General features: G+C 56.6%; 1 protein-coding gene across 1 annotated transcript; it reads left to right on the forward strand.

The window, feature by feature from the left end:
- The first annotated feature begins 4,731 nt into the window (after positions 1–4,731).
- IRAK1 (interleukin 1 receptor associated kinase 1) lies at positions 4,732–13,859 on the forward strand. The gene is made up of 14 exons (XM_009198519.3): positions 4,732–5,045; positions 5,131–5,298; positions 5,401–5,532; positions 5,651–5,754; positions 5,942–6,130; positions 6,371–6,435; positions 6,606–6,720; positions 7,673–7,791; positions 8,093–8,300; positions 8,640–8,705; positions 10,719–10,955; positions 11,540–11,930; positions 12,296–12,445; positions 13,045–13,859. The coding sequence occupies exons 1-14, from the start codon at positions 4,910–4,912 to the stop codon at positions 13,101–13,103; spliced, it is 2,139 nt and encodes a 712-aa protein (XP_009196783.1). The 5' UTR covers positions 4,732–4,909; the 3' UTR covers positions 13,104–13,859.
- The last annotated feature ends 3,312 nt before the right edge of the window (positions 13,860–17,171 follow it).

Genomic DNA, 17,171 nt, shown 5'->3' on the forward strand with positions numbered 1-17,171 from the left:
TGCTGGTCACTTCTTCTGTCCAAGCAGATTCGTGGTCTTTTCCTCGCTTCTTTCAAGGGCTTTCCTGTGCCAGGTGAAGGAGGCTCCAGGCAGCACCCAGGTTTTGCACTCTTGTTTCTCCCATGCTTGTGAAAGAGGTCCCAAGGTTCTGGGTGCAGGAGCGCTCCCTTGACCTGCTGAAGTCCGGAATGTAGTCGGCACAGCCTGGTCCCCTTCCACCTCTGGGAGCTGGAGTCCACTGGGGTGGCCTGACTCCCCCAATCCCCTTCCCGTGACCTGGTCACGGTGAGCCCATGTAGAGAGTCAGCCTCGCAGGCCTCCTTGCCAGTAGGGTCCGAGTGTGTTTCATCCTTCCCACTCTGTCGAGCCTGTGGGCTGGAGTGGAGACGGGAGGCCTGGCCTGTCTCGGAACCTGTGAGCTGCACCAGGGAGAATGCCAGGGACCCCAGAGTCATGTGCATCAGTCCAGTGGGTCCCATCCAGGAAGTAGTGAAGACTCCAGAAATGTCCCTTTCTTCTCCCCCATCCTATGAGTAATTGCATTTGCTTTTGTAATTCTTAATGAGCAATATCTGCTAGAGAGTTTAGCTGTAACAGTTCTTTTTGATCATCTTTTTTTAATAATTAGAAACACCAAAAAAATCCAGAAACTTGTTCTTCCAAAGCAGAGAGCATTATAATCACCAGGGCCAAAAGCTTCCCTCCCTGCTGTCATTGCTTCTTCTGAGGCCTGAATCCAAAACAAAAACAGCCATACGCTCTTTCAGTGGCTGGGCTATCCGCGAGCCCCTCGGAGGACCAGGGCTGGGGCAGCCTCTGGGCCCACATCCGGGGCCTGCTCCGGCATGTGTTCAGTGTTAGCAGTGGGTCACGATGCTCTCTCCCCACCCAGCCTGGGATGGGGGCAGAGGCGGCGAGGAGGCCGTTGCCGCTGATGTTTGGCCATGAACAGGTGGGTGTCTGCGTGCGTCCACGTGCGTGTTTTCTGACTGACATGAAATCGACGCCCGAGTTAGCCTCACCCGGTGACCTCTAGCCCTGCCCGGATGGAGCGGGGCCCACCCGGTTCAGTGTTTCTGGGGAGCTGGACAGTGGAGTGCAAAAGGCTTGCAGAACTTGAAGCCTGCTCCTTCCCTTGCTACCACGGCCTCCTTTCCGTTTGATTTGTCACTGCTTCAATCAATAACAGCCGCTCCAGAGTCAGTAGTCGATGAATATATGACCAAATATCACCAGGACTGTTACTCAATGTGTGCCGAGCCCTTGCCCGTGCTGGGCTCCCGTGTATCTGGACACTGTAACGTGTGCTGTGTTTGCTCTCCTTCCCCTTCCTTCTTTGCCCTTTACTTGTCTTTCTGGGGTTTTTCTGTTTGGGTTTGGTTTGGTTTTTATTTCTCCTTTTGTGTTCCAAACATGAGGTTCTCTCTACTGGTCCTCTTAACTGTGGTGTTGAGGCTTATATTTGTGTAATTTTTGGTGGGTGAAAGGAATTTTGCTAAGTAAATCTCTTCTGTGTTTGAACTGAAGTCTGTATTGTAACTATGTTTAAAGTAATTGTTCCAGAGACAAATATTTCTAGACACTTTTTCTTTACAAACAAAAGCATTCGGAGGGAGGGGGATGCTGACTGAGATGACAGGGGAGAGCTGCACAGATCACCCCTGCCCAGATCAGCCAGAAGCCACCCAAAGCAGTGGAGCCCGGGAGTCCCACTCCAAGCCAGCAAGCCGAATAGCTGATGTGTTGCCACTTTCCAAGTCACAGCAAAACCAGGTTTTGTTCTGCCCAGTGGATTCTTGTTTTGCTTCCCCTCCCCCTGAGATTATTACCAACACTCCGTACTTTTAAGGAAAGACAAGATTGATGTTTCCTTGAGGGGAACCAGGAGGGGATGTGTGTGCGCAGAGCTGAAGAGCTGGGGAGAATGGGGCTGGGCCCACCCAAGCAGGAGGCTGGGATGCTCTGCCGTGGGCACAGGTCAGGCTAATGTTGGCAGATGCATTTGGCCACTCCCCCCGATGTAGCTCTTCCTGGACAGGCCAGGCGGTGGGCATTCTCTCTCCAAGGTGTGCCCCATGGGCATTACTGTTTAAGACACTTCTGTCACATCCCACCCCATCCTCCAGGGCTCAACACTGTGACATCTCTATTCCCCACCCTCCCCTTCCCAGGGCAATAAAATGACCATGGAGGGGGCTTGCTCTCTCTTGGCTGTCATCCGATCGCCAGCAAAATTTAGATGTGAGAAACCCCCTTCCCATTCCATGGCAAAAACATCTTAGAAAAGCCATTACCCTCATTAGACATAGTTTTGGGCTCACAAAACACCTGACAGCCCCTCCCTCCTCTGAGAGGCGGAGATAGTGCTGACTGTAGTGACCATTGCGGGGTGCAGCATCTGGAAGAGCCAGGCAGGGTGTCTGCCCCCTCCTGAGTTGAAGTCATACTCCCCTGTGCCAGCTCAGAGGCCGAGAGCTGTGGACAGCATTGCCAGTAACAGGCCACCCTGTGCAGAAGGGAGCTGGCTCCAGCCTGGAAACCCGTCTGAGGTTGGGAGAGGTGCACTTGGGGCACGGGGAGAGGACAGGACACACTTAGCTGGAGATGTCTCTAAAAGCCCTGCATCGTATTCACCTTCAGTTTTTGTGTTTTGGGACAATTACTTTAGAAAATAAGTAGGTCGTTTTAAAAACAAAAATTATCGATTGCTTTTTTGTAGTGTTCAGAAAAAAGGTTCTTTGTGTATAGCCAAATGACTGAAAGCACTGATATATTTAAAAACAAAAGGCAATTTATTAAGGAAATTTGTACCATTTCAGTAAACCTGTCTGAATGTACCTGTATACGTTTCAACCCCCCCCCCCACTGAATCCCTGTAACCTATTTATTATATAAAGAGTTTGCCTTATAAATTTACATAAAAATGTCCGTTTGTGTCTTTTGTTGTAAAATCAAGTGATTTTTTCATAAGGTTCTTTTACTATTGGAAAAGATGGGCAGCACGCAGTTTTATTTTATTTTTGTAAGTTTTTTAATACATGTGAAAGCAAAGAATACTCAGCATGCCTTTCTAAGTGACGCGTTTGCACCTTTTGTTGGGAAGTACTGTATCCTGTGCTGTTAGCATTCTCGATAAATCTCTCTGTGAAAGTGACTCAAGGTCTGGGCTTTCATTATAAGACAGAAGTCCCCTTCCAGCTCACATGACAGCATGGTGCTGCGTTTCCTCATTGGATCTGGCTGTCCCTGGACACAGATAGCTGCCTTCAGGCCTGCCACGAGAGGCCAAGGGAAGCTTCCTTCATATGCTGGCCTCGCTGGCCCCCTCAACTTGTTCCAAGCCAGTGCTTTCCAGGCACACTGCTCAGCGTGTGACAGGAAAGGCCTGGCATGAGTCAGCCTGCAGCACAACCTCCCTGCTCCTGACCCGTATGGTAGGGGCACTCCCTAGGTCTGGATGTGCTGTGGTGCTTTTGGACACCCCCACCCCTGCAGGCTGTGGCTCCTCCTGTGTCTCATTCTGGCCAGGACCCTCACATGCCCTCTGCTGACTGTTAACCTGGTTCTCTGACCAGACAAGGGCAGGCTGAGGGGTTTGCCCAAAGGGGGCCCCCTTGTTACTTAGACTTCCTTGGCTCTCAGGAGCAGCCTCACCAGGTTGGTAAGGAGCTGGAGGAGACAACTGCTCAAAGGAGTCCAGCTTCACATGCACATACTAGAAGGTACCCTCTAAAGGCCGGGCCTTGAAAGGTAGATCCCAGGATTGAAAAGTCTACTTGTATGCATTGAGCATCTCGTGCACCAGCCCTGTTCCAGAAGCTGATGGGCCTTTGTGTGTAAGCAGGACAAGTCCCCCCGTGGAGGTTAGCATGGGTGTGCATAGTCATTTCAGATACTTGAGTTGGTACGTCTCAGTAAAGTCTATCCCGTGAGAAGCCATGGGTTTCATGGTATGGTTGGCATCTTCCTTAGGAGTGGCCACAGTGGTGGTGGCTTCTGGGAAGAGACTCCAACAGGGGCCAGCTGTGGGCCTTGGCAGATCTCGTTTCTAGGAAAAGTTCTAAGTCTGTAGGGCTAGGGGTGGGGCACCCCTTCCCTGTCAGGATCAAGAGGGCAAGGGGAACTGTCGCTGGGAGAGACATCCAGCTGGAGAAACTTGAAAAAGAGTAAGTCTGCGTTGCTGCTTGTGGGGTCTTCCCCATCTCAGGGCGGGGACCGGGGGTGGCGGTCCAGACAAGTGCTCAAGGACGATGCCCAGGAGGGGACAGGAGCTCTGCCGGCGGGCTCAGGAAGCCTTCACAACTGCTTGAGCTCACCCTTGCCAAACGAGGGCTGGGGCAGCAGCAACGCGTACACTCACGGCTGTGGGGGCCAGCGTTCTTGGCACATTTCAGGACACCCAAGGAGTCTGAACGGCTCAAGGCTGCTGCTCTGTGCAGGGGGCTAGACGTGGGGCGGACGGGCAGGGCTCCTGGTAACAGCCCTGTAGGCCGCAGTGGAGAGCAGGGCTCCCGCCGGGCCGCCCAGGAGCTTTCGGCAGGCCCGGCCCCGGCCCCTTTCCGAGCAGCCCGGGCCTCCGCCCTGCCCTCGGTCCCCAACGCCGGGAGCCGCCGTTCGTCCTCCAGAGCCCCGCCCGGGCGAGCCCGGGAGGCCGACTGCCGCGCGCGAAACGCGCCGGGACCCGCACCCTCCCCGACGCGGGGCGCCCCCGTGTGGCCGAGCGCGCGGCCGCGGCGCGCAAGATGGCGGCGAGCCCGGGCACCGCCCCTTCCGCCCCGCCGGGTGTCGCACGAGGCCGGCTCGAAGGGGAAGTGAGTCAGTGTCCGCGGACCCGGCCGGCCCAGGCCCGTGCCCGCCGCGGCCTTGAGAGGCCCCGACAGGCCCCGGCCCGGCGGCGGCGGCGGCGGCCATGGCCGGGGGGCCGGGCCCGGGAGAGCCCGCAGCCCCCGGCGCCCAGCACTTCTTGTACGAGGTGCCGCCCTGGGTCATGTGCCGCTTCTACAAAGTGATGGACGCCCTGGAGCCCGCCGACTGGTGCCAGTTCGGTGGGTGGCGGCTGGCGGCCGGGGGGCGGAGGGCGGGGGGCGCGCGGGCTCCCGGCGCCGACGCCTGACGCCCCCTGCTCCGCAGCCGCCCTGATCGTGCGCGACCAGACTGAGCTGCGGCTGTGCGAGCGCTCCGGGCAGCGCACGGCCAGCGTTCTGTGGCCCTGGATCAACCGCAACGCCCGTGTGGCCGACCTGGTGCACATCCTCACGCACCTGCAGCTGCTCCGCGCGCGGGACATCATCACAGCCTGTGAGCGCGGGACTCCGGGCACCCCACGGCCGGGAGGCCGGCGGGCCCCACGGGGCTCCCCGACCCGGGCCTCAACCTTCCTTTCCTTCCTTGACGTCCCAGGGCACCCTCCCGCCCCGCTTCCGTCCCCAAGCACCACTGCCCCGAGGCCCAGCAGCATCCCTGCGCCCGCCGAGGCCGAGGCCTGGAGCCCCCGGAAGTTGCCATCCTCAGCCTCCACCCTCCTCTCCCCAGGTAAGAGGGCCCGGTTGTTGGGCTCGGTGGACCCAAAGAAGGGCCCACCTTGACCATGGGCACGGCTGTAGACCCTGCTGCTGGTCTCTGCCTGCCTCTCACTGGTGTCTTTATGAAGCTTTTCCAGGCTCCCAGACCCATTCAGGGCCTGAGCTCGGCCTGGTCCCAAGCCCTGCTTCCCTGCGGCCTCCACCGCCATCTCCAGCCCCTTCCTCTACCAAGGTAGGTGTCCCCTGCCCCCTAGGGAAGATTCGAGACAAGGAGGAAGGAATTCAGCCTTTGGTGTACCACAGAGCCGCAGTCAGCCAAGCTGGGTCAGCTGGGAGGCAGCTGTGGTGGGGACAGCCTGGAGCCTTCGGCAGAAGGGAGGAGACAGGGACCCCACCTGATCCAGGCTCTCTTTCCACAGCCAGGCCCAGAGAGCTCGGTGTCCCTCCTGCAGGGAGCCCACCCTTCTCCATTTTGCTGGCCCCTCTGTGAGATTTCCCAGGGCACCCACAACTTCTCAGAGGAGCTCAAGATCGGGGAGGGTGGCTTTGGGTGCGTGTACCGGGCAGTGATGAGGAACACGGTGTATGCTGTGAAGAAGCTGAAGGAGGTGAGTGTCGCACCCTGGCAGGGACCCTGGAAGGCCATCAGACAACCCTCACTTCTCCAGCCTTTCCCCCTCGCTTCCCCACACAACTCCTTCAGCCCTCATTCCGGCGCAGGGTCCCTGGCCCCTTGGTTGTTCTGGGCCTCAGGCACGTGGCACTGGTGGCCCGAAGGCCTTCGCTTCGAGAGCCTCACCCTGCCCGTCTTCCCTGCCCCTTCCCCCACCGCACCCTGGGGGCTGCAGGACGCTGACCTGGAGTGGACTGCAGTGAAGCAGAGCTTCCTGACCGAGGTGGAGCAGCTGTCCAGGTGAGGCCAGATGGGGAGCCACACCAGGTCCCGTGGGGCTTCAGAACACACACTACACGACCTGGCTCCCTTGGGCGCCTGAGGCCTGCCAGGCCCAGGCAAGCTGAGGCCCCAGCCAGGGCTGCCCACCCAGTCTGGCCTGATGGAAAGTGCTCCCCTTTTTCAAACAGGTTTCGTCACCCAAACATTGTGGACTTCGCTGGCTACTGTGCTCAGAACGGCTTCTACTGCCTTGTGTACGGCTTCCTGCCCAACGGCTCCCTGGAGGACCGGCTCCACTGCCAGGTAGGCTCACCTGGCCCGGCACGCTTCCGAGGACCCAAAGCACTCCTGACACCTGGCTGGAGCCGGGCGCGGGGCCTGGGGCTTTTAGCCTGTGTGAGCGGGTCCTGCTAGCAGGCCAGGCCTGCACTTCCAGCTCCCCAGCAGCACCCCGCTGGGGATTTGGCCCATGGTGGGGTCACTTTTTTTTGAGGTGGAGTCTTTCTCTGTCACCCAGGCTGCAGTGCAGTGGTGTGATCTCAGCTTACCACAACCTCCACCCTCCGGGTTCAAGCAATCTTCCTGCCTCAGCCTCCCAAGTAGCTGGGACCACAGGCATACACCACCACACTTGCCTAATTTTTGTATTTTTAGTAGAGATGAGGTTTTGCCATGTTAGCCAGGCTGGTCTCAAACTCCTGACCTCAAGTGGTCTGCCCACCTCAGCCTCCCAAAGTGCTGGAATTACAGGTGTGAGCTACCGTGCCTGGCCTGGCCCACTGTTTTCTATAGAGCTCTTCCCCAGGCCCCTCCCCTTTGCAAGCGGAGTAGCTGGAGGGTCTCATCAGCAAGCCCCGGAGGCAAGGGGGTCTGGGGCTACCAGCTGGACCAGCCAGCGCTGACGGAGGACCCCCTTGCCTCCTCCGGCATACTGTGTTTGGGGAGAGTGGGAAGAATGCCTTCAAGGACTTCCCGACCACCCAGGGACAAAGGGATGAGCCCTGGGAGCCTATGCCCAGCAGATTCTATTGAACATGTCCCCAGCCACTGCCCAGCCTTGAATGCTTTGACAAGCAGCCAGAGTAGCTTAACAAGTGCAGGTCACGGAGACTTTGCTCCTCGTTTTCCAGAAGGGGGAAACTGAAGCCTAGAGAGTGAAGTGGCTGTTCCAGGCTGCACGGTGACAGATAGAAGGTTGGTTGGGATCAAGGAATGGCCACCCAGCAACCTCCCCTGTCCCCATTTGCCGCCCCAGACCCAGGCCTGCCCACCTCTCTCCTGGCCTCAGCGACTGGACATCCTTCTGGGTACAGCCCGGGCAATTCAGTTTCTACATCAGGACAGCCCCAGCCTCATCCATGGAGACATCAAGAGGTGAGGAGGGGCCCATGAGAACTGCAGGGGCAGGGCCTGCAGCAAGGGGGGCCCCATCCCGTCAATGTGGGGATCAGGCATGGCCTAGGACCTCAACACCCGGTATGGCACAGGTGTGGAAACAGGCCAAGGATGGGCCCCACTGATGAGCAGAGGCCCCCAGGCGGCTGGAGTACTCAGGGCAGTGCCAGCACTTTCTGTGGGCAAGGCACTGGGCTGGCAGCCTCAAGTCCAGCCTTACCTAAGCCGGGCAGGTGTAGGAGCTAGGACTGGGCTGACGCCACTGTCTTCCCTCCCCAAGTTCCAATGTCCTTCTGGATGAGAGGCTGACACCCAAGCTGGGAGACTTTGGCCTGGCCCGGTTCAGCCGCTTTGCCGGGTCCAGCCCCAGCCAGAGCAGCACGGTGGCCCGGACGCGGACAGTGCGGGGCACTCTGGCCTACCTGCCCGAGGAGTACATCAAGACAGGAAGGCTGGCTGTGGACACGGACACCTTCAGCTTTGGGGTGGTGAGCCACTGACCCCTCTGCTGGCTCAGAGGAGGAGAAGCCACAGGCAGGCAGAGGTGGGGGCCGCAGAGTGCACTGCGGGCCAGGGGCCATCTGCCAGGACCCCAAGAGGCTGCAGCTCCAGGGCCCCCCTCCCTCCGAGGCTCTCCTCCTCACCCTGCACCTAACTGTGTGTTTGTAATTTGTCTTCGAATGGGCCCTCCAAGACGCCTGAGCTTCAGTCCCATAACATCTGGCTCTGCCTTTGTCCACACCTTTGTCAGGCCCGATCCATGTCCACACCAGAGGCCTCTTCCCTGCCAAGGCCACTGCCATGCTCTCCCTCTTCCCTCTCTCCAGGTGGTGCTCGAGACCCTGGCTGCTCAGAGGGCTGTGAAGACGCACGGTGCCAGGATCAAGTATCTGGTGAGCCCCCTGAGGCAGGGCCAGGCGGGGACACACAGCTGCTGGCAGCCAGCAGGCACAGCCCCAGCGATGGGGATGATTGGGGCGCAGTGCCCATGGATGCCTCTGCTGCCACAGTGGCCGCATTTTTGAAAGTTGGCAGGGCCTCAAACAACTCCGTTCACCTTGCTGAGGACAAACCTGTTTGCCTGCAGACACTATGAGCCTTGTACAGACCCCAGCTGGGCTGGGGGCAGGGGGAGGGGCGGTCCCAGGGCGCTGGGTACAGAAGCAGGCCCCGAGGAACCTCCTGGGCCCTAGCAGGCTGCAGCTGAGCTCTCCACGCCGTGCAGGGCAGCCTGAGCTGCCTCATACTCTTACTCCACTCTGTCTGCCTCACCATGGACTGTGGTGGGGCCAGGAGACTGGAGACCTGGGTTTTAGCCCCAGCCTGATAGTGGCCTTCCAGCAAATTCCTGCTCCCCTCTGGGCCTGTTTTCCCATATGCAAAACAGACTTCACAGAATGTGCTCAGCCAGTAATTGCTTCACTGCTTCTCCTCCTGTTTGGGGCTGTTCCTGTGTGCTGTGGGGTCTCCATCAGGATTCAGCCCCGCTGAGAACCCAGGAGCCGGGCTCAAGCCCTCCTTCCTTTCCCCTCCGCGTCCATCCATCCATGCATCCTGCTGAAGAAGCGCAGCAGGCTCCTTGGGGGTCCTTGGACTTTCCCACTTGCTCCCCACCCTGCAGCCAAAGTGCTCTTTTCAAAGGCCCCTTTGCATTTTCTCTGCTCTTGGGGTGAAGGCCCAATCCCTTATGTGGTTGACCCCACAATGCCCCAGGTCCCCAGGACTCGGGGCGCTCCCTGCCACCTGCTTCACAGCCTTAGTATGTGCTGTTCCCTCTGCGAGAAAAGCCACCGCCCACCCTGGCTGTTCCTCCTGGTCTGTCTGATCTCAGAACTGGAGATGGCCTCTGGTCCTGTTTCCACCCCCAGGGTGCCTCTCTCTGCGGGGTGCCTCTCTCTGTCAGGTGCCTGTGGGGTGCCTCTCTGTGGAGCATCTCTCTGTGGGGTGCCTCTCTCTGTGGCACACCTCTGTGGGGTACCTCTTTTGCTTTGGGGTACCTCTCTGTGGGGTACCTGTCTATAGTGTACCTCTCTCTGGGTTCTTCTCTCTCTGTGGGGTACCTGTCTCTGGGGTACCTCTCTGTGGGGCACCTCTCTCTGGGGTGCCTATCTCTCTCTAGGGTACCTCTCTCTCTGTAGGATACCTCTCTGTGGGGTACCTCTCTGTGGGGTACCTCTCTCTGTGGGGTACCTCTCTCTCTAGGATACCTCTCTCTCTGTGGGGCACTTTCCTTCTCGGCTCTGCCCTCTCAGGCTACTTCATGCCTCAGACCCCGGCTCCTGGGTCACTTCCTCAGGTCCTGGTAGAATGCTCCATGGGCCTCTCCCCCACCAGGAAGTCAGATCTGTCAAACCAGGGCCCAGGGTTCTGTTTGTTCCTGTATGCCTAGAGCCCAGAGCACCACTGGTCCACAGTAGGTGTTTAATAAATCTCTAGAAGCTACTCGGGAGTCTGAGGCAGGAGGATCACTTGAGCCTGGGAGTTGGAGACCAGCCTGGGCAACATAGCAAGATAGGCATGGTAGTACACACCTGTAATCCCAGCTGCTTGGGAGACTGAGGTGGGAGGATCACTTGAGCCTGGGAGGTTGAGGATGCAGTGAACCACGATTGCACTCTAGCCTGGGTGACAGAATGAGTCCCTGTCTCAAAAAAAAAAAGTAAATTGTAGAAAGACCAAGAGCTGTGGCACAGTGTCTCACACCTGTAACCCCAGCACTTTGGGAGGCTGAGGCAGGAATATCACTTGAGCCTAGTTGGAGACCAGCCAGGCCAACATAGCGAGACCCCATCTCTTTTTTTTTATCAAAAAAAAAAAAACACCATAGGATTGAGTGACAAGGACTTGAGGATTGCAGCTGTAGGTGTGGCCACCTGGTAGCCATATTCACATGATGTATCCCACAGAAAGACCTGGTGGAAGAGGAGGCTGAGGAGGCTGGAGTGGCTTTGAGGAGCACCCAGAGCACACTGCAAGCAGGTCTGGCTGCAGATTCCTGGGCTGCTCCCATCGCCATGCAGATCTGCAAGAAGCACCTGGACCCCAGGCCTGGGCCCTGCCCACCTGAGCTGGGCCTGGGCCTGGGCCGGCTGGCCTGCTGCTGCCTGCACCGCCGGGCCAAAAGGAGGCCTCCTATGACCCAGGTAGCCAGCTGCCCACTGGGATGGGGTGGCCAGCAAGAAAGCCCGCATTCCAGGCCCTGCTCTGTATTGACCCCATCTCAGCACCTGCTAGGTCTCTCTGGAGTCTCCACGCATTTCTTACTTGCCCTTTGGTTCTGTTTGGGGCAGGGCCTCTCTGAACTGAGGGTCCCGGGCAGTCCTGCTTTGCGGAGCCCAGCTCTCACCCCACTTCACAGAGAAAGAAGGAAAGAGCTTCTGCAGTGCCCCCTGCTGGGCGCACTGCACCACTGCATCTGCCTTTTTCTGTCCCCTCCCTAGTACCCCACCTCTTCTCTGGCCCCGTTTGAGGGCAGTGGGGCAGTGAGATTCACTTTGTAGAAGAGAAAGAGGTCATTCTCAGTCCTTGCCTTTGGCAGCCGCGGTTCTTAGCACTCCCTGTGACGGGAACAGAGGGGCGAGGGGCAGAGCGTTCCCAACTGCAGGGTATACCTTTTTAGAGCCCCAAGGCAGGTCACGGATGGCCTGGAGCATCCCTGTGGTTTGCCCACGGGGTGACCGGCCAGGGCTGCCATCTCACCCTGAGAGTCCCTCTTTTCCACTTGCAGGTGTACGAGAGGCTAGAGAAGCTGCAGGCAGTAGTGGCGGGGGTGCCTGGGCATTTGGAGGCCGCCAGCTGCATCCCCCCTTCCCCACAGGAGAATTCCTATGTGTCCAGCACTGGTGGTGCCCACAGTGGGGCTGCCCCATGGCAGCCCCTGGCAGCACCATCAGGAGCCAGTGCGCAGGCAGCGGAGCAGCTCCAGAGAGGCCTCAACCAGCCTGTGGAGAGTGACGAGAGCTTAGGTGGCCTCTCTGCTGCCCTGCGCTCATGGCACTTGACTCCGAGCTGCCCTCTGGGCCCAGCACCCCTCGGGGAGGCCAGCTGTCCTCAGGGGGACACCGCAGGAGAATCGAGCTGGGGGAGTGGCCCAGGGTTCCGGCCCACAGCTGTGGAAGGTAGCTGGGGAGATGGGTTCCCAGGAGAGGGACCAGGGCCTCCTTGGGCCAAAGCCTCTGTAGTCCCCACCCCAGCCTTCTAGAAGAGAACCAGGGCCAGGTGGTCAGCTCGCTGTGTCCTTAGCAAGCCTGGTTTCCCCTCCCCAGGCCACGTCCTCCCCAGGTGGAGCTTGCTCTCCAGCCCTCTCCCAACCCCATTCCTGAAGGCTGGGAACAAGGAGTGCTCTGTCCCGGGTAGCCTGAGAGCTGGGCCCTGCCCTTGGACTTCTCTGAGGAATTCAGGCCTGAGGCCAGGGAGGCAGGGTGCTAGGCTGGGGGTTGGGGAGACGCAGCATGAGGCTAAGGGAGTGCTATCTCCACCCCAGGACTGGTCCTGGGCAGCTCTGCATCGTCATCATCAGAGCCACCGCAGATTATCATCAACCCTGCCCGACAGAAGATGGTCCAGAAGCTGGCCCTGTACGAGGATGGGGCCCTGGACAGCCTGCAGCTGCTGTCGTCCAGCTCCCTTCCAGGTGCTGCCGCCCGGGCTGGCCTCTGGGGTGCTCAGGCGCATCCGTGCCAGCCCCAAAGAGCAGAGTGTCTGTCCCAGTTGCGCTGAGGGCGTGGGGCAGCCGGGCAGGCCACTGGCTCTGGCGACCTCTGGAAGCCCAGCTGGCCCCACATGCCTCCCTTAGCAAGACCCTGGCCCACTCCCTCCCTCCTGACAGTAACCCCTCCTTTAGCCCGAGGGCGCTTGCCCCACTCTGCTTTCAGGAAATTAGGAAGCCCCAGCAGGAATTTTCCATCCCGGGTACTATTTGAAGAACCACTGCTTACGAACCCTCAGCTGGGTGAGGTGGCTCATGCCTGTAATACCAGCACTTTTGGAGGCCGAGGTGGGAGGATCACTTGAGCCCAGGAGGTAGAGGCTACAGTGAGCCGTGATCAAGCCACTGCACTCCAGCCTGGGAGACAGAGCCAGACCCTGTCTCAAAAACAAACAAACAAAACCCCTCAATTCCCACGAACGCCCCAGGAGATGAGGGAGTATGGCCCAGCCCTTGAGCCAGGGCTTCTGGCAGTGGGGGAGCCTCCCCGATTTGCTAAGCGGACTTTCCTCTTCCTTCTGTAGGCTTGGGCCTGGAACAGGACAGGCAGGGGCCCGAAGAAAGTGATGAATTTCAGAGCTGATTTGTTCACCTGGGCAGATCCCCCAAATCCGGAAGTCAAAGTTCTCATGGTCAGAAGTTCTCATGGTGCACGAGTCCTCAGCATTCTGCAGGCAGTGGGGGCAGGGGCCTATACCCGCGGGGGAGAGAAGGCGGTGGCCCTGCTGTTCTAGGCTCTGTGGGCACAGGCAGGCCGAGTGGAACCCTGCCTCCATGCCAGCATCTGGGGACAAGGAAGGCTGGCATCCAGTGAGGAGGCTGGCGCATGTTGGGAGGCTGCTGGCTGCACAGACCCGTGAGGGGAGGAGAGGGGCTGCTGCGTAGGGGTGTGGAGCAGGGAGCTGGCTCCCCTGAGAGCTAGGCAGGGCGTCCGCAGCCTAGGCCTCTGGCAGCAGCTCTTTGCCCATCTCTTTGGACAGTGGCCATCCTGCACAATGGAGCCGATGAGGCCCAGGGCCCTCCTAGCTGCTTACAATTTGGAAAAGTGTGGCCGGGCACGGTGGCTCACGCCTGTAATCCCAGCACTTTGGGAGGCCAAGGCAGGAGGATCACTTGAGCCCAGTAGGTCAAGACCAGCCAGGGCAACATGCTGAGACCCTGTCTCTACAAAAAATTGTTTTAAACAATTAGCCTGGCGTGATAGCGCACGCCTGTGGTCCCAGCTACTTGGGAGGATCATTTATGCTTGGGAGATTGAGGCTGCAGTGAGTCACGATTATATCACTGTACTCCAGCCTGGGCGACAGAGCAAGACCGTGTTTTGAAAAGAAAAACCCTGGGAAAAGTATGGCTATAAGTCCTGCGATTCAGTCCTAGCAAGAAGCAAGAATTCTGAGATCCTCCAGAGAGTCGAGCAGCACCCACCCTCCGCCTCAGGCCAGTGTGTTCAGGCTCTACCAGGTCAGGCTTTGGAGGCCACAAGCACCGCCTCAGGCCCAGGCACTGATTGTAGCAGAGGGGCCACTACCCAAGGTCCAGCTAGGCCCAAGACCTAGTTACCCAGACAGTGAGAAGCCCCAGGAAGGCAGAAAAGTTGGGAGCATGGCAGACAGGGAAGGGAAACATTTTCAGGGAAAAAACATGTATCGCATGTCTTTAGAAGCAAGTCAGGTTTCATGTAACTTAGTGTCCTCTTGCGTGTCCAAAAGTAGCCCAGGGCTGTAGCACAGGCTTAACAGTGATTCTGTGTTCAGCCGTGAGTCACACTACATGCCCCCATGAAGCTGGGCATTGGTGAAGTCCAGGTTGTCCTTGAGTAATAAAAACATATGTTGCAATCTCGGGCTGTACTTGTGGACTTTGTTGCACTGAAAGCCTTGAGCTTTCCCAATGCCTTACACCTCAGGGTTCTTGAGTATCCCAGGTCTTGTTACTACTCTGGGCTGGCCACACCCAGTACTTCCGTGTCAGGTTTTTCCTGATGTAGTCCATGTTTTTTATGCTATTCTAAATGGTATCTTTGATTTTCTAATTCATCATGATATTATACAGAAATGCAATTGATGCTGGGTGTGGTGGTTCACGCCTGTAATCCTAGCACTTTGGGAAGCTAAGGTGGGCAGATCACTTTCGCCAGGAGTTTGAGACCAGCCTGGGCAACATGGCGAAACCCCGTCTCTACAAAAAGTACAAAAATTAGCTAGGCATGGTGGTGCATGCCTGTAGTTCCAGCTACTCAGCAGGCTGAGGCAGGAGGATCGATTGAGCCCAGGACGTTGAGGCTGCAGTGAGCCATGAGTCCACTACTGCACTCCAGCCTGGTCAACAGAGGGAGACCCTGCCTCAAAAAAAAAAAAAATGCGGTTGAGTTTTATATATGAACCTTATATTCTGTGACCTTGTTTAAATTCTTTTTTGTTTTTCCTTTTTTGAGATGGAGTTTTGCTCTTGTTGCCCAGGCTGCAGTGAATGGCGCTATCTCAGCTCACTGCAACCTCTGCCTCCTAGGTTCGAGTGATTTTCCTGCCTCAGCCTCCTGAGTAGCTGGGATTACAGGCACCCACCGCCACACCCAGCTAATTTTTTTTTTGTATTTTTAGTAGAAACGGGGTTTCATCATGTTGGCCAGGCTGGTCTCAAACTCTTGACCTCAGGTGATCCATCTGCCTCGGCCTCCCAAACTGCAGGGATTACAAGCGTGAGTCACTGCACCTGGCCCTTTTTTTTTCTTGATCAGCCTAGATAGATAGAGGCTTATCAATTTTTATTGTTAATTTCAAAGGACCAATTTTGGCTTTTACTGATTTTTCTCTGTTGGTTTATTTTCCATTTTGTTGATTTCCACTTTTTGTTGTTTCTTTCCTTTCATTTATTTTGGGTTTAACCTGCTTGTCTCTTTCCAGCTTCCTAAGGCATCACTTTAAATCACTGATTTTTAAGCCTTTCTTTTTTTGAAACGAAGTCTCACTCTGTCACCTAAGCTGGAGTGGAGTGGCACGATATCTGCTCACTGCAACCTCCGCCTCCCAGGTTCATGCCATGTTCCTGCCTCAGTCTCCCGAGTAGCTGGGATTACAGGTGACCACCACCATGCCCAGCTAATTTTGTATTTTTAGTAGAGACAGGGTTTCCCCATGATAGCCAGGCTGGTCTGGAACTCCTGACCTCCAGTGATCCGCCCACCTCGGCCTCCCAAAGTGCTGGGATTACAGGCGTGAGCCACTGCACCTGGCTAGCCCTGTTGTTATGAAATGCCCCTTTCAATCTCTGGTAATATTCCGTCTTTCAAAGTCGGCTTTGTCTGATATGAATATTGCTACTCCAGCTTTCTTATGCTTAATGATTTTCATGGTCTAATTTTTTGCATTATTTTCTTTTAACCTAGCTAGCTGTCTCTCCCCTCTCTCTCTCTCAATCTCTCTCTCTCTCTGTGTGTGTGTGTGTGTGTGTGTGTGTGTGTGTATTTTTTTTTTTCTTTTTTTTTTTTTTTCTTTTTTAAAGCAAGGATCACTCTGTTGCCCAGGCTGGAGTGCAGTGGTGTGATCTTGGCTCAGTGCAACCTCCACCTCCCAGATTCATGCAATTCTCATGCCTCAGCCTCCTGAGTAGCTGGGATTACAAGTGCGTGCCACCGCGCCCGGCTAGTTTTTGTATTTTTAGTAGAGATGGGGTTTCACCATGTTGGCCAGGTTGGTCTTGAACTCCAGACCTCAAATGATCCACCCGCCTCAGCCTCCCAAAGTGCTGTGATTACAGGTGTGAGCCACTGCACCTGGCCCAAGCTGTCTTTATATTTACTTTTTTCCCTTTTTTTTTTCTTTTTTTTTGAGATGGAGTTTTGTTCTTGTCGCCCAGGCTGCAGTGCAATGGCACGGTCTTGGCTCATTGTAACCTCCGCCTCCCAGGTTCAGGTGATTCTCCTGCCTCAGTCTCCCTAGTAGCTGGGATTACAGGCGTCCACCACCACGCCCGACTGATTTTTCTATTTTTAGTAGAGATGGGGTTTCCCCATGTTGTCCAGGCTGGTCTTGAACTCCTGACCTCAGGTGATTCACGCACCTCGGCCTCCCAAAGTGCTGGGATTGCAGGTGTGAGGTACTGCACCCGGCTTTTTTTCCAGATAAGAGTCTTACTCTGTCACCCAGGCTGAAGTGCAGTGGTGTAATCTCGGCTTACTGCAACCTCTGCCTCCCAGGTTCAAGCGATTCTTCTGCCTCAGCCTCCATAGTAGCTGGGACTACAGTTGTGTGCCACCACGCCCGGCTAATTTTTATATTTTTAGTTAGTAGAGACAAGGTTTCACCATATTGGCCAAGCTGATCTCAAACTCCTGACCTCAGGTGATCTGCCTGCCTCAGCCTCCCAAAGTGCTGGGATTACAGGCTTGAGCCACCGCGCCCAGCCCAGCCTTACTCTTTGAAACAATCTGGCAATCTCTGCCTTTCGTTGGTCTGTTGAATCCATTGACATGTAATGGTTAGGGTTAAGTCTATCATCTTGTTATTTGTTTTCTATTACCCCATCTGTTCTTTCTTCTGTCTTCCTCTGCTTTTCACTTTCTGGATTCATTCCATGTTTCTGGGATTCCGTTGTTTCTCTGCTATTGGCTGGGTCGCTCCGGTAACTCTGAGAGTGCTGGTGCTGCTCAGAC

The sequence above is a fragment of the Papio anubis genome, chromosome X (assembly GCF_008728515.1).
Source record: "Papio anubis isolate 15944 chromosome X, Panubis1.0, whole genome shotgun sequence".
Taxonomy (NCBI): domain Eukaryota; kingdom Metazoa; phylum Chordata; class Mammalia; order Primates; family Cercopithecidae; genus Papio; species Papio anubis.